Below are 20,335 nucleotides of genomic sequence, written 5' to 3' on the forward strand. Positions count from 1 at the left end.
ACAGAACCGCTGGTCTGGGTTTCAACAAAGAATAGAGCTGAGGTGCAGGAAAGGGGAGTTTCATAGTGCTTGTATGCATGGTGGAAGTAACTTGCACACTCAAATGGATATTAGTGCAAACCTAGTGTTTGCACTATTTACTCCTTTCTGACCCCAACCCCTCCTCCACCCAGCTAAGTAACTGTCTGCTTTAGCTTCTTTTACTTTGCCAAATACCTGTGTACTTTTGAATGGGAATAGGCTGCAGGTCCGGCAAAGATGAAAGGAATCCTATGGGATGATTGAACTCTTTGGATTCAATCAACATTGGCCAGGAAAAGCACTTCAGCTTCTCTTGAAGGGTTTCTTGGCATTCAGAATGTATCACCCAGAGCATTTGGTAAGGAAATGTTAATAGACCCTGGTTCTGATCGAATTCATACATGTAAATCTGGAATGATGCAGTTGATGTCAATGTTATTGAATTCAGAATCTGGCCCTAAGAATTTATCCTAGATACTGTAAAGAGGCAATGGTAGAATTTGAAGCCTCAGGAGTGAAGAAAATAAAATATATAGCAAAGACAGATGTTTATAAATAGCTTCAGTGCAGGACAGATAAACACAGTAAGGATTTTCACCATGCACCTCCCATGTGTTTTCACATGTCATGATACAATGGGCCACACTCAGAAGTGAAGGGCCAGAAAGGGTGTCTGGAAAGGTCACAAATGTAAAATTACACAGCGCTCAAGCAGGCTGCGGAACTCCCAGCCACAAGATATCAATGGGGCCAAGAGCTTAGCAGGATTCAAGAAGGACTGGATGTTTATATGGGTAACCAGAAAATCCAAATACAGTAGTGAGAATTGTTTTTAAAAAGTCAGAGAAGGATCCTGAACTTTCCTGATTTACACCAAAAGATATGACTAGCTAGTGGATGTCAGTGGAAAATTTCCCTGGGAACAAGTTACCTCATAGCTGCCTATTGCAAGGCTCTTTCTACCTTACTATGAAGAATCTAGACCTGGCCACTAAATACTGAGCTAAATGGACTACAAGTCTGATCTAGTCTGGCCATGCTTGTCTTCCAATAGATGGTGTAAATCCAAGACTATATTTTTGCTGATCATCCTTGAGCTTGTGGGAGTCTCTAGACAGGCACTGAGAGCAGATATATGTCTCATTAAATTTAACCTAGTCTCCTTTTTTTCCTTTCAGGAAGGAAAGCTCAAAACTCCTCAGTACATTATGTCAGCTGTCAATGACACCAAATTCAAATTTGCTGTGTTCCTTCTCACTGGGATACCTGGGCAGGAAGACATCCATCTCTGGATATCTGTCCCCTTCTGCTTAATGTATGTTATTTCGATAGTAGGAAATTCAGTCATTTTGTTCATTATAAAAACAGACCCAAGCCTCCATGAGCCCATGTACATTTTCCTTTCCATGTTGGCTGTCACAGACCTTGGCTTATTAATATCCACCATACCAACAATACTGGGCATATTCTAGTTTGACTCTAGGGAAATCAGCCTTGATGCCTGTTTTGCCCAACTGTTCTTCATCCACTCGCTTCAATGCATCAAATCTTCCATGCTTTTGCTGATGGCCTTTGACCGCTTCATCGCGATCTGTAACCCACTGAGATATGCTTCCATCTTAACCCTGCCGAGAATTGCCAGAACGGGAATGGTGTTTGTGCTAAGATTCGTGGCCCTAATATTCCCACTCCCTTTTCTCGTGAAATGGTTTCAATACTGTCGAGTCAATGTTCTCTCCCATTCCTACTGCCTGCACGAGGATGTCATGAAGATGGCCTGTGCGGATATCACAGTCAACAACATCTACGGCTTGTCTGTTGCATTTTTAACAATGGGGTTGGACTCGCTGCTCATCTTCCTCTCCTATGTGCTGATCCTCAAAACAGTACTGAGCATCGCATCCTCCACAGAGTGCCTCATGGCCCTGACCACCTGTGTCTCTCACCTATGCGCCGTCCTGCTGTTCTACATACCAGAGATTGGGCTGGCTCTGATACACAGATTCAGGAATAGCTCTTCTAACTTTCTTCAGATTCTTCTGGGCTATGTCTACATGATGATCCCGCCCCTGATAAATCCAATCGTGTACAGTGTGAAAAGCAAATACCTTCGTGCAAGGATAATCAGGGCATTTGTGAAGTGAAGGGTCAGTTCATCACCTGTCTCCAGCACTGGTGACAAAAAAAACATGAGCGTTGGTCACGACCATTTATTCCATCCTGGATCCTCTTCCCCCTCTGCACCTTCCTGCGCCCCATCTCTTCCCACAAGACTTTACCTCCTCTTTACCCAAGGCTCCGTCTCCTCTTCAAGCTAGAAGTTAGAAGCTAGAAGCCAGGTGATTGTAACAGCTGCCCAGGGAGTCAGCTACTTTGAGGATTCCCAGACTCTCTACATTTTACCTCCCAGAATGTACAACCCAGGGAAGGTGGGGAGTCTGGGGCTCCCCGCAGTAGCCTGGGCTCCTGGGGAAGCTGCTACCATGGCCTGACAGTGAGGGATAGATAGTTGGTTTCTGAGGAGAGTGTTGGAATGTCACAGGGTCATTGGGAATTTCAGCACAGTCACCAAAGAGGTGTTTGCCAGCCATTCAGACTGAAAGGGACTAACTGCCAAGCAACAGCCACGGGGGCTTCATCTTAGACGGTTTGGCTGGGAGAAAGCATTCTTAGGGCAAAAGTCACCTTCACACCTTGACCTTGGCCCTGAAACATGGACATGGCTGAGCACTACAGTGACTCCGCCCAGGCTCACACAGGTTTCAGCAAAGGCTGCTTCCACAAGGAAGTGGCAAAAAGAGGGGAAGATTTTCAGAGACATAGGGAAAGTAGACTGTGTCCCAAGAGTTCCTTTGCTTCCAAAAAGAATGTAAATTGAGCTAGTTTTGTTCCTCTATCTCCAGGGCAAAGGCTGTCTAAATTAGCTTGTAATGATACATGAAATAGAAGAATGAGGACGTGCGATAGCTGCCTGCTATTTTAAAACCATTTTCTCTAAGGCTTTGTGCTGTTTACTAACAAATCTCTTTGGTTTAAGGAGGCTGGGGGTAACTGTATAGCTCTGGTCAGAAGCGCTCGAAGGGAAGAAATTGAGGTATCCTGTCAGTCCTGCTTGGTGATAAGCATTTAGCATAGAAGGGGTGTTGTTCCCAGCCTGAAGAGTGGTAAAATTAGGATCATAGGAACTTAAGAATGGCCATACCAGATCAGATCAATGTTCCATCTAGCCCAGTGTCCTATCTTCTCACAGTGGCCAGTGCCATGTGCCCCAGATGAATGAACAGAACAGGCAATCAAAAAGTGATCCAGACCCTGTCGCCCATTCCCAGCTTCTGGCAAAAGAAATAAAAAAGTCTAGGAACACCATCCTTGCTCATCCTGGCTAATAGCCGTTGATGGACCTGTTTTCCATGAATTTATCTAGGTTTTTTTTTGTACTCTGTTAAAGTCTTGGCCCTCACAAAGTCCTCTGGCAAGGAGTTCCTCAGGTTGACTGTGTATTGTGTGAAGAAATAAATACTTCCTTTTGTTTGTTTTAAACATACTGCCTATTAATTTCATTTGGTGCCCCCTTGTTCTTGTGTTAAGTGAAGGAGTAAATAACACTTCCTCATTTACTTTCTCCATACTTGTCATGACTAAATTGTAATATTCCCTCAACACAGGAAAGGACATGGTTTGTGGGTAAAAAGAGCATTTATCCCATTTTCACTGTGACAATCATATTTCTTCTTGGCCAGCATATATTCTTGAATTTAGAATAGCAACTTCAAACCACAATTTGAGGACTTCAGTAACTCAGACATAGGTTTGGGGTTTGTTACAGGAGTGGGTGGGTGAGATTCTGTGGCCTGCATTGTGCAGGAGGTCAGACTAGATTATCATAATGGTCCCTTTTGACCTTAAAGTCTATGAGTCTATGAGAATAGCAACTTGTTGAAGTTGCATCCAAGATGGCGGTCTACTCCAGACAATGATTCATAGATTCATAGAATTTAAGGCCAGATGGAACTATGAGGTCATCTAATCTGAACTCCTGCAGAATGTCACCCAGTTACCACTGTATTGAGCCCAATGAGTCGTGTCTGACTAATGCATAACTTGTGTTCATCTAAAGTGTATCTTTCTGGAAGCCATCCAGTCTTGGTTTAGAGACATCAGGGAAATCCATTACCTCTTTGGGGAGTTCGTCCCACTGTTTCAGCACCCAGATTGTTAAAAATATGTGCCTCATTTCCAAATTTAATTTGTCTGGCTTCAGTTTGCAGCCATTGGTTCTTGTTATACCTTTCTCTGTGAGTTTAAAGAGCCCATTACTACCCGGCATTTCATCCCTGAAAAAGTGCTTGTACACTGCCATCAAGTCAGCTTTCAGTCTTCTTTACTTCTACTCACTACATCCCAGTTTATAAAGCCAAGGATAAGTTGGAAAAAACAGAGGCAGAGAAAGTCCTGGCTGTATTAGTCAACCCTAGGATAACTATGAGCCACAGATGTGATGCGCCTGTGAACAAGGCAAATGAGATACTAGAATGTTTCAGCGAGATAGGGAATCATTAATATCCTTATATCAGGCATTGTTGAGAACTCTTCTGGAAAACTGGAAAATAGGGGTCACTCATATTCCAGAAAGGAGAATTCAGTCTGTAACTGGTGCAGATAAAGGCTCCAAGAATGGTCAGGGCAATGGAGGGCCTGGCTTACAAGGAGGCTTGAAGAGCTTGGCTAGTTTAGCGTAGCACAACGCAAGGCTCTGTGGGGATCAGATTGCTCTATAAATACATTGGGGTAAAGGGGGTGGTGAACACCAGGGCTGTAGATGAGCTACTGAAGCTAAAAGACAGTGTTGGCACAAGAACAAAGGGGGACAAACTGGCCAGGTGTTAACTGAGGATGGGAAGGAGAAGAGGGTTTCCGACCATCCAAGAAGGGAGAATTCTGGAGCAGCCTCCCAACAGGAGCAGTTGGGGGTGGGGCAAACAAATCATCTCATTTTAAGATGGAGGTAGACAGTTTTCTGCACCGGACAATGTGCCGGTGCTGCCTGCCATAGTAGGAGTCTGGACACATTGACCTAGGAGGTCCTTTCAAGGTCTAGGCCCCTGTGGGCCACATTCACCTATTTTGCATCAAACTGGGATCTCATGTGGAGTCACTATGACCCTGCTTTGGTCCCTGGCCAATGGCTCTGTCCCTCAATAGATTCTGGAGACATCATGATTCAGCATTTTCGTCTGGAAAAAGAATTGTCCTTGGGTTCCTGTTTAGTGATGTCACAGGAGTTTCATTCCCTGAGTTTCTAGTAATCTCAGCATACTGAGCTGCCAGCTGCCCCCTCCCCAGCCCCTAGCCCCAGAGAAGAAGGATGGGACTGGCTAGCTGGGACTACCTGCTGCTGTATACCCTGAGGAGCGAGAGGTGGCCTGGAGGTCAGGGGTACCAAGCCCTGGGGAGGCAGAAAGTAGCCCAGGGGTAGCCACAGAGCAGCCGACTGCCAAGCCAGGTGTGGCTGTCGGCGTGTTGCGGCTGAATCCCCGCCGACACAGGAAAAGCCAATCCTGCCATTGCCAGGGCCCTGGGCTGGAACCAGGGCCCTGGGTGGAGTAGGATGGGCCCACATCCCCCTGCCATCCCGTCCCGGGGTGGCCGACTTCTTACACTACACCGGGAAGTTCCTGCTCTGGAGAAGGAACCTCCCTTACCAGCCCACTCCTAGACTGTTGCTTTGCTGGCTGCCTGAGCCCTGCCTAGGCTACAGAGAGCCCTGAGACTGTTTGTTGCTGGCAGCCTGAGCCTCGTCAAGCCCAGGCCAGAGCCTGTATGAGACTGTCTGTCACCCATCCCTATTGTGGGTCTGGGAACTAGAAAACACACAGGGCCTTGACCGGCCTTTGGGCAGAGACAAAGACCCCAGAGCAGGGGTGGCCAACCTGAGCCTGAGAAGGAGCCAGAATTTACCAATTTGCATTGCCAAAGAGCCACAGTAATACGTCAGCAGCCCCGCCTTCAGCTGCCTGCCCCTCCTCCCAGCGCCTCCCGCCCACCAGCAGCCCCACCAGTCAGTGTCTCCTCCTCCCTCCCCACACCTCCCGATCAGCTGTTTCATGGCGGGCAGGAGGCTCTGGGGGGGGAGGAGTGAGGGCACGGTAGGCTCAGGGGAGGGAGCAGGAAGGGGTGGAGTGGGGGCAGGACCTGTGGCAGAGCCAGGAGTTGAGCAGTGAGCACCCCCAACACATTGGAAAGTTGGTGCCTGTAGCCTCAGCCCCAGAGTCGGTGCCTATACAAGGAGCCGCATATTAACTTCTAAAGAGCCGCATGTGGCTGTGGAACCACAAGTTGGCCACCCCTGGACTAGACAGTTCCTGGGACACTTGCCGTGGCCAGACAAGCCCCAGTAAAGAGACAGGCTACACCTTGGGACCTGCCGCCATGGCTGCGGGATGATGTGGCAAGCCTGGAGGCAAGCAGACTGAGTGGCCCCACTCCTCACGGGACAGCGAGTGTTCACTACAGTATCCTACCAGGAATACTCGAAGTACAAACAAGTAGATACTCAAATATACACCTGTGCACATTATTTACATACATATCTATGTATGCATGCCATTTATCCACGGTATTCATCTATCATTTACCATAAGGTGTATATGTGGTGTTCAGCTGCTCAAGGAAATGATCGTGCAATCCCTCATACATATCACTGTATATATCTACATTAACGAGAGAGAAAATATCATATTGCCTCTATAGAAATCAATGGAATACCCACACCTTGAATACTGAATAAAGTTCTGGTTGCCCCATCTCAAAAATAATATATTTGAATAGGAAAAATACAGAGAAGGGCATCAAAATGTTCAGCGGTATGAAACCACTTGCAGATGAAGAGAGACTAAAATAACTGGGACTGTTCAGCTTGAAAAGGGGGGATATGACAGAGGTCTATAGAATCCTGAGTGGAGTGGAGTAAGTGAATCAGGAAGTGTTACTTACCTATTCACAAGAACCAGGAGTCACCAACCGAAGTTACTAGGCAGCCGGTTTAAAACAAACAAAAGAAAGTACTTTTTCACACAATGCACAGTCAACGTGAGAAACTCATTGCCAGGGAATGTAAAAGCAGCAAAGAATCCTGTGGCACCTTATAGACTAACAGACGTTTTGGAGCATGAGCTTTCGTGGGTGAATACCCACTTCATCAGATGCATCTGAGGAAGTGGGTATTCACCCACGAAAGCTCATGCTCCAAAACGTCTGTTAGTCTATAAGGTGCCACAGGATTCTTTGCTGCTTTTACAGATCCAGACTAACACGGCTACCCTCTGATAATTGCCAGGGAATGTTTCTAAGGCCAAAAGTAAAACAAGTCCAAAAAAGAATTGGATAAGTTCATGGAGGTTAGGTCCATCAGTGGCTATTAGCCAATATGGTCAAGAATGCAGCCCCATTCTCCGGGTGTCAATAAACCTCTTACTGCAAGAGGCTGGGAGCAAATGACACAGGATGGATCACTCGATAATTGCTCTGTTTTGTTCATTTGCTGTAATGTAGCTGCACTGGTCACTGTGAGAAGACAAGACACTGGGCTAAATGGACCATTGATCTGACCCAACAAGGTCATTCTTATATTCTCAAATTGTTCCACTGCTGAGTGTGTTGCTGCAGACAAGCCATTTCTAGGGGCTTTCTCTGTTATACAGCTGGCATAGCCATCCTCGCAGATGTCCAGAAGCAACTCAATGAGGCAGGCTGAGGCGAGGTGAGTGCTGCCACCTAGGGGTGTGGTCCTGTGGCACGAAGGACAGAGGTTCATGGTTTCAGCTAGAGCTGGGCTGGGAAACAGAGGTTTTTTCCCCTCCCATGAGAAAATATTGACCCAAACGAAAATTTTCTGGGGGGACATTTCATAGAAAATGGATCATTTTTCTCTGAAAGCTCAGCTGTCATGATACTGCCCAGCTGAAGCTATCTGGATCCCTAAGAGAGTTTTGGCAACTTTTCATCTGCTTCATCCTCGTAAGGTTGCACGGACGGAGTCTATGGCTGAACTCTGAAAAGCTCAAAACCTCCCGACAGTCTATGGCTGGGGTACTGTGTCCATCAGTTACTCTAACCAGCCCTCTCATGTCTGTGCAGCCCCCTCCACCCTGAACAAGGGCCCTTCACCAGACCCTGCAGGCAGTGGCTACTGTGACAGGCCCTGGTGGCATGTCTCTGAGGAGCCTGTGCTAGCAGGGAGCTGGAGAGGGTCCTACAGCAGTTGTAGAGGCCCAGAGATTGTGGGTGGAGGGGCCTACACAACCAGTTGATCACTGCAATCTATTCATTACTTTGGGGATCCCTGAATCCTGGATCCTCATTTCAGTCCTCAGGGAGAAGGGAAGGGACTTCCCCTTCTGGAATGATCTGAGGGAAGTTTGCATGTAAAGAGTCTTGTGGACTCCCTGACTTGCCCCCTGGGTTTGTAATGAAGAAAAAGGAGCTGCTGGGGAGAAATCTGGTCCTATTTATAATTATTATTCTATTTTATTTAATTTCAGCAAGATCACAGATGTGACAGCATCATCGTTAGCACGTGGTTGCCTCTGAGGTAGTCATGTGACTAAACAGAATCATATGAACGGCAATGACAAGCCCATATCCCAGGAATAGAGCCTGCAGCAAGGCTGGTGCTGCAATGGAGATATACCTACCTATCTATCTATCTCATAGAATTGGAAGGGACCCCAAAAGGTCATGGAGTCCCACCCCCTCTAGCAGGACCAAGTACTGATTTTACCTAGTATCCCTAAATGGCTCCCTCAAGGATTAAACTCACAACTCTGGGTTTAACAGGCCAGTGCTCAAACCACTGAACTACCCCTGCACTTTGGTAGAGTTAGCTCTGATCCCCTGTAATTTGGCCTCCTGCAGTTTGCCATTGGTCATGATGGGGTTAAAGCTTGAGTAGACTAAACCAAGCAGCAGACATTCCCTAATGGCCAAGTGGCCCCCAAGGGAATGTGCAGACATGCTTCATAAACACAGTTCTCTCTGTATCTGAACAGACACTGCCTGCTGCCTGTGCTACCTCTCTGATGACTCCTTGTCCTTTATGGTGAAGATCTCTGGTTTCAGTGGCTCCACGTCTAGCTGTAACTGGGTATGTTGGCAGGTTTCACTATCTTTAAAATACAAAGTGAAGGGTAAAGGCTGTGAGCTGTTTCCATTTGCAAATGTTCTGTGCAGTGGCAGAGGACTCAGCTGGGCTGTCAGGGTGACTCAGTGATGGACTGGAGGGCCGACAGCGCTAGGTAGCTTGCGAACCCCTCCCCTACATCTGCCCATACTCCACTGTTGATTATTTAAGCTACACAGAAATCTGAGATCCAAAGCAAGCTTGGAGTTAAAACCGCAATGCCCCAAGTCAGGATTTCTCAAGGGCTCCCGTTTCTAGATGTGCAATGTGCTCTGGGCCCGATTCTGCCAGGAGCTGAGCAAGATGAGACCCCAAGGAATATCAGTGACGCGTTGCCAAATCACCCCAGGTTTATTTGCTCCTCAATTGCTCCTCAATTCAGAGCTGTGTTGCTGTTGGTAACAGGTCCTATAGGGCTATTAATGTTTCTGACTGGATGAGGGCTCCAAGTTTCTACCCTGTAGATTCCACTCAGAGTTACAGAACTACCTACACATCTGCCCCCTCTATGGTCTCCGAGATCCAGATGTGAAGCCTTGTACCCTGCCCTCTCCTGGGGTGGAATCCCACGATCCTCCCACCCTCAGACTGGGCTCTGGCTATAGCACAGTATTGGTCAATTGTGCTTGCCCAGCAGGTCTGAGTGGGTTTGGCACATGTGGCTCTCCCCTCAGGAAGGCTGTGAGTAGTGGTGAGAAGAGTGACCAGCCAGCCTTCTTGAAAAAAAATACTGGTTAATCAAACAGTAGGAATAAAGCGCAACATGGGAGAATAAGAGGGTTTTCAAATAACAGTCCATACAAATCTCTGGCCCCAAGCCCTCGCACTCTGATGGGGACCCAGGCAGACCGAGGGACTTCAGACTTCCCCAGCGGTGTCTGTGCCTGTCAGTCTGAAGAGCTTCTCAGTAACAGCTGCCCCAGCTCTGCACAGACTCCCAGCACTGGCAAAACAAACTGTGTAACATGGCTGGAGCCCAGAAACAGGCTCTTCCCAGCTTGTAGCTCCGGTGAAGTCTCTCAATCTCTTGGAAGTGCTCACTGAGCAATGACTTTTCTTGAGCTGTTCCTTCCCATACTGCTTGTTTTCCAGCAGCCTGAGATTAAACTAAGATGAGCCAATATAGCCATGACGTAAACATCCCAGTAGTTAAGCCAATATAGCTCTACAGCAAACATCCCCAGAAATTGGTTTACCAGACACATTAATTATTGCAGATCAGGACCATGTCTGACACGATGCCCTTCCCAGTGGTATGCATTTTATTAATATAGGACATAAGCAGCAAAAGAGAGAGAGGGAGAGCAACAGACTGCTCTCATGTGTCAAATTAAGTTCCATTTCCATAAATACTCATGCTTTTGCCTTTCATATCCAAGTCTTTTAAACCCTCATCCTAGTTGAAATAAGAGGTTCTGGGGTTACTATGTACAAAAGAGTGAGAGCTCAGGGAATTAATATTTCATATACTGACCCCAATGTCTGTTCCCGCTCCAGCTACAGGCTACAGACTGACAGAATAGAACCTGAGGAGAACAAATCAGCTATTAAGCCAGGGACAGAGGAGACTTGAATAAGGGCTCAGAATGAGATCTTTTCAGATTCTGAAGAACTCTAGATGACAGATGCAACATTTTAAGCCCCAGCGAAAAGATCTCAGAAAGAAGATCAGAGGGGAAAGAATGGGTTGACATGTGTGTGCTAGAGTTTAGATGATGTGTAAATGTTATGTCAAAACTTTACTTTATTATAAAAATATTCCAGACATACTTTCATGACATGCAGGTATATTGAAAGCCATGGCAGAGTTGTTGGAATCTCTACAGGAAGGAGCAGTGGTAACTTTACTGCTTAATGGCTTTTGTTTTAGAAAGTATTTCAGAAGTACCCCGCATACTGTTTGCAACGGGTTTGTGCTATTAACTCTTCGTTCAGTGAACAGTTGTATGATTCTGTATCCTAGTAACTGACCAGAAGCTGTTTGTGACACTTCCATTGAGGGGCATGAACACAATCCCTCTGCAATACCTGTGCAAGACTTTCTGAAACATTGTGGGAGAACAGAACCATTGGTGTGTGTTTCAGCAAAGTGTAGAGCTGAGGTCCAGGAAAGGGGAGTGTAATAGTGGTTGTATATAACTGATGTCAATCACCTCTTACACAAGCATGACTGAGTAATTTGCACACTCAAGTGGATATTAAAGCAAAAGTAGGGTTTTTTAACTATTCGCCCATTTGTGACATCATCCCCTCCCCAGCCCCCCTTAAGTAACTGTCAGTGTTCGCTTCTAGTTTGTCAGATACCTAGAGACCCTTGCACGAAAAGAGGATACAGGTCCTGTGAGGATGGACGGAAGCCTGTAGGATTATAGAACTCCCAAGATTCAGTCAATATTGGCCGGGCACTTCAGTTTCTCTTGGAGGGACTCTGAGGAGGTCAAAGTGCATCTTTGGGAGTTTTTGGTAAGGGAAAGTAAATACAGCTTGGTTCTGATCAAGTGCACACATGTAAATCTGAAGTGACAGTGATGTAGTTGAAGTCACTGTTATTGAATTAAGAACGTGGCCCTTAGAATTTATTTCATCTACTGCAAAGAGGGAGTGGTATAATTTGGACTCTCAGTAGTGGAGAAAATAAATCAACATATGTATTGAGGCAATGTCACACGTCTATAACTAGCTGCAATGGACATTTTCTCCATGCACTTCCCATGTGTTTTAAGAAATCGTGATACAATGGGCCACACTGAGAAGTGGAGGGCCAGAAAGGGTGTCTGTGGGAAGACCACAACTGTACAATCACATAGTACCCAAGCAGGCTGCAGAACTCCCATTCACAAGATATAAAGGGGCCAAAAGCTTAGCAGGATTCAAAGAGGGACTGGATGTTTTTATGGGTAACCAGAAAATCCAATAACAGTACTGAGGATTTTTTTTAAGTCTTGGAAGAGCTCTAAACCTTCCTGATTTATACCACAAAATATGTCTTACTAGTAATGTCACGAGGAAACGTTCCCTGGGAGCAGGTTATAGCTGCCTATTTCAGAGCTCCTTCCTCTGCAGCATCTGGAACTGGCCACTGGATATTGGGTTAGCTGGACTGCAGGTCTGATCGAGTCTGGCAGCGCCCACCTTCCTATCAGTGGGATAAAACCAAGACTATGCCTCCCTGCCCTGAGAGCAGAATGATGTCTCATTAAATATAATTTAATCTCCTTTTCTTTTTCCTTACAGGAAGGAAAGGTCAAAATTCCTTGGACCTTCCCAGTACTTTATGTCACCTGTCAATGACACCCAATTCACATATGCAGTTTTACTTCTCACAGGGATACCTGGGCAGGAAAAAGTTTATCTTTGGATCTCTGTGCCCTTCTGCTTAATGTATGTTATTTCGATAGTAGGAAATTCAGTCATTCTGTTCATTATAAAAATAGATTCAAGCCTCCATGAGCCCATGTACATTTTCCTTTCCATGTTGGCCATCACAGACCTTGGTTTATCGATAGCCACCATGCCGACGATACTGGGCATGTACTTGTTTAACTCTAGGGAGATCACCCTCAATGCTTGTTTCACCCAGCTGTTCTTCATCCACTCGCTTCAGTGCATTGAATCCTCCATACTCTTGTTGATGGCCTTTGACCGTTTCATCGCAATCTGCAACCCACTGAGATATACCTCCATCTTAACCCTGCCAAGAGCAGCCAAGATGGGACTGGTGTGTGTGCTAAGAGGTATAGCTGCAATGTTTCCACTTCCCTTTCTCCTGAAACGGTTCCAATACTGTAGAGCCAATGTCCTCTCCCATTCCTACTGCCTGCACCAGGAGGTCATGAAGATGGCTTGTTCAGATATAACAGTCAACAGCATCTATGGCTTGTTTATTACACTCTTAACAGTGAGTTTGGACTCACTGCTTATCCTCCTATCTTATGTGATGATCTTCAAAACAGTGCTAAGTGTTGCATCCCATGCAGAGTGCCTCAGGGCCCTGAATACCTGCGTCTCTCACCTCTTTGCCGTCCTGATCTTCTACACACCAGAGATCGGCTTATCTATGATACACAGATTTGGGGAAAGCTCTTCTCACTTGCCTCCAATTCTCCTGGGCTATGTCTCCATGCTTGTTCCACCTCTGATGAACCCAATCATATATAGTGTGAAAAGCAAACACCTTCGTGTTAGGATAATCCGGGTGTTTGTCAAGTGAAGAATCAGTTCATCACTCATCTCCAGTTACTGCCACCCTTTCCATCCTGGACCCTTCCAACAGAGACAATGTATTATACTGATTACCACTCTATAGAGAGAGATTCAGAGGGGATCTAAGGCTTGGAGCAATGGGAAAGTGGCTGTCTCCACTGGCTGGTGAGGCAGGGCAGGGCACTGGGGGAAGGAGAACAAAGAAGGCAGCAGCATTTACAAAGTGACCGTGTTCATGGAGAGCAAGGGGACCAATGGGATGTTGGCCCATAGAGAATCTTATGAGTGGCTGCTCCGACCTCAGAATTTCTGTTGATACAGTCAATAAAGAGAAGGGATGTGGATGTTGTTTCCCATTACACCTGGTCTGTCACTGACCTATCTCTGGTTAAACATCCAGAGGCCAGGAAAAAATCCTGCAGAGCTGTTCTGCAGTCACAGTCCAGGCCCTTCCTTAGTGCTTTGGGTGCTGTGTGATCCATGGGGTTGCACCAGCTGTGGACAGGGGCTATTCAAGGAGCACAGTCACCCACCATTTCCCTGTACTCTTAGCCAGTTGCTTGTGACTGAGTTGTTTCAGAGATATAACTAACACAGGGGACCCAGGAAAAGCCAGCCCCTTCACAAAGGAACAGCTATCACAGCCCAGATACATACAGAAGCCATTTCCCCTCTGTGATCCTGCCCCATCCCTTTTTCTTCCCCCTTGAGACCCTACACTCTGCTCCTTCACTTCCCCTGAGGCCCCACCCTCTCTTCTGCCCCATCTCTTCCGTCAAGACTACTGTGATGGGCTGAGTTACAGAGATTCCCCTTGGCACTGTCATCTGATGTGCTGAAATTACTGTTACCAGATTTGCCCATTATTTGGGGGTATGATCATTTATTTCGGTTACTCTTCGGGGAGGTGTCTGTAATTCTATCAATGTGCTGCTTGTGTCACGTGTGTTTTCATACGGAGCTCTACTTCTCCCTCCCCATGAAGCGATCCTGCAGGACCTAGGTTCCCCAGGGCGGGGTTCCTCCAGCCCCAGAACCAGATGAACATACACACATAGACAGTAACAGAGCAAGTCTGAGTGGACCGTGTTCATCAGCACTGTCAAGCTGACCCCATATATGTCCCTGGACTCTCTGGGCTGGAGGAAGCAGCACTTTCAAGCAGCCCCCCCGGCCCCCTTATATGCCCCTTGGCTCAATGGACTAGGTCAAGCAGCACTTTCAAGCTGTCACCCTTATGTGTCCAAGATTCAGCACATCCCTGTCCCCACTCTCACATGACAACTGGACTGGCAGTAACCTACTGGCTGAGCAAACCCCACAGTACATTGGGCGCTGCAGGGATCTTTAGCTTAGGTAAAGAAGCGTTGCTGTAGAGGGAAGCTAAAAACACACAAGAGTACAGTTCAGCAAGGGAGAGAGAAGCAATCAGCTTAACCATGAAAGTTATATATTGAATACTAGTGATAACTACACAAGGAGCCTAAACCAACATAACCTACATTATTACAGGTTAATACCTAAGGTAGAAAGGAAAACAGAAAGAGAGAAAGAGAAAGAGATCTCACTGCTCCCTGAAGCTTGAACTGGTCGGGGTTCCCAGGTGATGGCGGTAGCTCAGGGTCCTGAGGGCAGGAGACAGGCAGAGCCCCCAGCACGATCAGTCAGCAGCAGATGGAGTCCCAGTGGAACTGATGCAGAGTTTGGATCTAAGCATCAGAACACTGACTGGAGGGTGAGTAGGGATTTTTGTAGAGAAAATAGAATGGTTCAAGGGAGAACAATGGATTTATTTATGGGTAAACTGATGACTCAAGGGTTTTCTTTAGGCTAGACAATAGGAGCTTATCTCTCTTGGCTATGGGTGGTGTTTTCTTCCAGGGAGCTCCCAATGCAATTAGGCTGCTTCAGCATTTTGGATATCAATCAAGGATTTATTACTAGAATTGGTCTGATAACTGCTGAGCTGGGTGTGGGCAGGTGTAGATTCTTTAACGTCTGGAGCAGAGAGTCCCATGATGCAGTGCTTCCCTGCTTTTTCTGGTCCCAGAGTTCAGTGTGGTTCTCTGTTCTCCATTCTATATGCAAATTGAGATGTATCCCTGTCCCATCTTTCATGCAGATGGGGTTAGGGGAGTTGTCTCTGTGCTTCATTCTGTATGCTAATGGAGATGTCTTAATCTTGTCACTCTTGTCAGGAGGGATCTAGGTGTGTCTTCCATCTACCTTTCATTGCTCTCTGCAAGTCTTTTCTCTGATGGGTTTTGGTTTAAGCAGAGGCTTGTGTGTGTGTGGGGTGGGTATCTTTCATGAGTCATACAGGCTGGACACTGCACCGTAGTTCCTCAAGAACACAGAGCTAACTGGTATCATAACCTCTGAGCCAGGTTTTATCTGAAAACTGATTAGCAGGTTTCCTTTTTCCAGCACCCAGACACCCAGCTCCCAATGGGATCCAAACCCAAAATAAATCAGTTTTACTCTGTATAATGCTTACACAGGGTAAATTCATAAATTGTCCGCCCCCCCCCCATAATACTGATAGAGAGATATGCACAGCTGTTTGCTCCCGCAAGTATTAATCACTTAAACTGGGTTTATTAATGAACAAAAGTGATTTTATTAAGTATAAAAAGTAGGATTTAAGTGGTTTCAAGTAATAACAGACAGAACAAAGTAAGTCACAAAAGCAAGATAAAACAAATTTGCAAGTCTAAGACTAATACATTCAGAAAATGATTACAGGTAATATATCACCCTCAAAGATGTTCCAATAAGCTTACTTTACAAACTGGACTCTCTCCTAGCCTGGACCCAATCCTTTCCCCGGTACAGTCTTTCTTAGTTCCAGCACACCTCTCAGGTGATAAACAGGAGTTTTCTCATGACTGGCAGCCTCCTTTGTCCGCTTCACCCCCTTTTATAGCTTTGGCACAAGGCAGGAACCTTTTGTCTGTGCCTGTCCCCAACCCTGCCTCCTCCATGGAAAAGTACAAGGATTAAGATGGATTCCAGTGTCATGTTACATGGTCACATGTCTCTGAGACCTCTAGTCTCCATTCCTCCTGGGCTGGCCCTCATGTACACAGACAGGCTTGCAAGTAAACAGAGTCATTCACAGTTCATTGATTTCTGAAGCAACCTTAATGGCTTCCACTTGATATTTTTACATCAGAGATACAGGTTTATATCTCATTCTCCTAACTTCAAACATAGAACTAATATATACAAACAAATGGGATGAACACACTTAGTAGATTACAAGTTTTCTAATGACACTATACAAGAGACCTTTTGCATAAAGCATATTCCAGTTACATTATATTCATAGGCTGGGTTTGATATCCTTCCCCTGTGTGGCCATGGGAAAGCCATGGGAGCCTCTGCATAGGTGGATAATAGCCCTTCCTTGCCTCACAGAAGTGGCGGGAGGATAAATAAATTCCAAGTGCTCTGAGATCCTAGGATCAGGGCTATGTCAGTGTTACACAGAACAACTTCCCTCACATTTGTGTATGAAAGGCCTCTTACCACAGCCTCCTGTGACAGCTCCTTCTAGGAAGCCCTGTGACTCCAGTCCCTTGGTGTATGTGGGAGTGTGTGTGGAAGTAGTGATCAGTCTGGAGGAATCAGCTTGGCTATTTATTCATTACACTCAATTTGTTTATAGGTAAACTGATGACTCAAGGGTTTTCTTTAGGCTAGACAATAGGAGCTGATCACTCTTGGCTATGGGTAGTCTATGGGGGATGTGGGGGAGTGACAATAATGCAGTAGGTAGTGGTTTTATGAGGCGAGTGTTGGAGCATCATTGGGATGCTGGGAGATTCAGCACAGTCACCGGACTGGTGTTTCCAAGCCACTGAAGTGGAATGGGTCTAACTGACAGGCAATAAAGGAAAGAATTTCTGAGGGGCGTGTTGAGTCTAACTGCCAAACAGTGGAACAACAGCCATGGAGGTATCATCTTAGATATCCTGCTGGGAGAAAGCAGTCTGAGGGAAAAGATCAGCTCCACACCTTGGCCCTGTATCACGAACATGGCTGAGCACTGTGGTGACTGGGCCCAGGCTCACGCAGGTTTCAGCAAAGGCTGCTTCCACATAAAAGGGGCAAACATGGGAAGATCCTGTGACAATCCTGATTCTTCTTGGCCAGCGTCTACCCTTGTTGAGTGCCTGTCAGCATTCAGAGGAGCAATTTGTTCACTTTTGTATCCAAGATAACGAGCCGTTCAAGACAATGATTCACAGAGTAATAGAGTTTGAGGCCATAAGGTGCCATTAGATCATCTGGTTCAGATGTTGTCAAATGGGGTCGTGTGCCATGCTGGAGTGTGTGTGGAAGTATGTAGGGGAGAGGAATTGGAAGCTTTAGGGAAAAATCTTTCTGTGCACATTCTACTCCCAGCAATGAATGACTAGCCAAGCTGATTCGTCCAGATGGATCCAGTCCTCAGATGGGGCTGTGGATTTGACTTTAAATGGTGCTGTGCATTTTGATGGATTTCTGTTAAGCTCACATAACATGATAAAAAGTTGTTGTTGTCTGTACATGGATCCATTTGCTATGGTGCTGTGTGCACATTTCATTGCAAATATCAGGGAGGAAGGAGAGCTAGGCAGGCAGTGGCATTTACAAAGGGATTGTGTTTGTGGAGAGCCAGGGGAACAGTGGAGCTATATCGGTGGCTGCTCAGACTTCAGAATTCCCATTGATATAATTAATCAAGAGAAGCGGTGTGGATGTTGTTTCCCTTGCACGTGGCCTGTCCCTGTCCCATCTCCAGTTAAAAATCTACGGGCTGTGAAACAAGTTGCACAGCTTTTATGCAATTGCAGTCCTGGCTCTTTCTGAGAGCTCTGGGTGCTGAGTGATCCAGTAGTGCTTCAGGAGTCATGGACAGGCTATTCAAGGGGCACAGACACCCACCCTTCCCCTACACCCTCATCAGTGTGCTTGTGACTGAGTTGTATCTGACACGTGATTAATGCAGGAGCCCCAGTGGCAGACATTCAGGCAGCCCACTGCTCCTGCATTGACGGCTGTGCATGCCGCACACCCGCTGAGCCCAGAGCTGTGTGTGTGAGAGACGGTCTGATGCACAGGAGTCCTCAAAAGAGACTCAGGCCCAGATTCTCTCCCTCTCTCCTCCATTTGTACTGCCCCAGTAATGCAAAGATTTGGAAATGACCTCAGCTCCTCCATAAAGGCCCAGCTAGTTCCTATGCCAGCTCAGCCCATTCGGAGTAGGATGACCACCATTTCAAAAGTCAAAATGAGACACATGGAGGAGCCCTGTCCCCCTTCAGTGGCACCACCCCTGCCTCTCTTCTTCCACTTGAGGACCCACCTCTTCCTCCATGGCCCCGACGCTGCCCAGGCTGGAAGCTGGAGCCTTGTCATGGCAAGAGGTGTCCAGAGAGTTCTGATGTTCCACCTTCCCTGGGCAGGAGGGTGAGGAGACCCAAGAGCATCCCCTAGCTTGTGTTCCCACCCACCAGGACACACCACACATTGAAGGTGGAGATTCTGGGACTCCCAACAGTGGCCTGGATCATTGGTCAGCTCTTAGCACAGCAAGGCCTGAGGTAAAGAGGAGGAAAAGAGGGAAGAGCCTCAGGAGGAGGGGAGGAAAGGGGGTGGCTGGATCTAAGGGGAAAATGAGCCGGGGATATGGTAAACCTGAACCAATGCAGACCCCAGCAAGGAGGTCGTGGAGAACTCCTGAATAAAGGAGGAGGATGGGCCTGGAGGGTAGGAGAGGCACTTAGCTATAGCCCAAGTTACTGTGCCATCTGAGTACTTCTCAATCTATAATATATTTATCAGTACAACTCCCTGTGCAGCAGGCCATGCTACTAACACCACTGGGCAGTTCCCAAAGCCAGAAAGCACCACTGTGATTACCTAGTCTGACCACCTGCATAGCACAGGCCAGACCTCCCCTGAAATAACTCCTAGAGGACAGTTGTTAGAACAACCTCCTGTCTTGATTTAACAATTGTCAGTGAGGGAGAATCAACCATGGCCCTTGGTAAATTGTTCCCATGGTTAATTACCCTCATTCTTAAAAATGTAAAATAAAAAAAATGACACCTTAGTTCCCGTCTGAATATGTCTAATTCATCTTCCAGCCCTTGGATCATGTTATAACTTTCTCTGCTAGACCGAAGAGCCCATTGTTAAATGTTTATGCCTCATGTAAGTACTTACAGACTGTGATCAAGTCACCCCTTAACCTTCTCTTCATTGAGCTAAATAGATCGAGCTTCTTCAGTCTATCACTGTAAGGCAGGTTTTCTAATCCTTTAATCATTCATGTGGCTCTTCTCTGAACCCCCTCCAATTTATCAACTTCCTTCTTCAACTGCAGACGCCAGTACTGGGCACAATATCCCAGAAGTATTCTCACATGTGCTAAAGACCAAGGTAAGATATCCTCTCTGCTCCTACTAGAGACTCCCCTGTTTCTACTTCCTGGATTGTACTGGCTTTTTCAGCCATAGCATACCACTAAGAGCTCAGGTATTGTTGAGGCATAGAGGGATTAAGTGAGTTGCCCAGGGTCACAGAAGAAGTCTGTGGAAGAGCCTGGAACTGAAGTCAGATCTTCTGAGTCTCAGTTTTGCACTTTAAGCCCTAAACCATCCTTTCTCCCTGGGGTTATTGGCAGGGGAGGGGGCAGCTGGCAGTTCAGCATACTGAGATTACCAGGAACCCATGGAACTAAACTCCTTGACATCATGAAAAGGGAGCCTCAAAACAATGCCTTTTCCAGATGATAACACTGTGTTATGCTTTCCCCTGAATCGATGTAGGGACAAATCCATGATCCAGGGCACAGAGCTAGGGCACAGAGCTGGGTCACAGTTGACAAGTAACTCCATGTGATCTCCTGGTGTGATGTAAAATGGGCAAATGTGACTCACA

The 20,335-nt window shown here is 46.5% G+C and overlaps 1 protein-coding gene and 1 pseudogene across 1 annotated transcript; both read left to right on the forward strand.

Moving 5' to 3' along the window:
- Positions 1–1,229: 1,229 nt before the first annotated feature.
- Positions 1,230–2,165, forward strand: LOC115641967 (annotated as a pseudogene).
- A 10,275-nt stretch (positions 2,166–12,440) lies between these two features.
- On the forward strand, positions 12,441–13,409 carry LOC115641956 (olfactory receptor 51G2-like). The gene has a single exon (XM_030545304.1). The coding sequence runs from the start codon at positions 12,474–12,476 to the stop codon at positions 13,407–13,409; it is 936 nt and encodes a 311-aa protein (XP_030401164.1). The 5' UTR covers positions 12,441–12,473.
- The last annotated feature ends 6,926 nt before the right edge of the window (positions 13,410–20,335 follow it).

The sequence above is a fragment of the Gopherus evgoodei genome, unplaced genomic scaffold (genome assembly GCF_007399415.2).
Source record: "Gopherus evgoodei ecotype Sinaloan lineage unplaced genomic scaffold, rGopEvg1_v1.p scaffold_36_arrow_ctg1, whole genome shotgun sequence".
Classification (NCBI taxonomy): domain Eukaryota; kingdom Metazoa; phylum Chordata; order Testudines; family Testudinidae; genus Gopherus; species Gopherus evgoodei.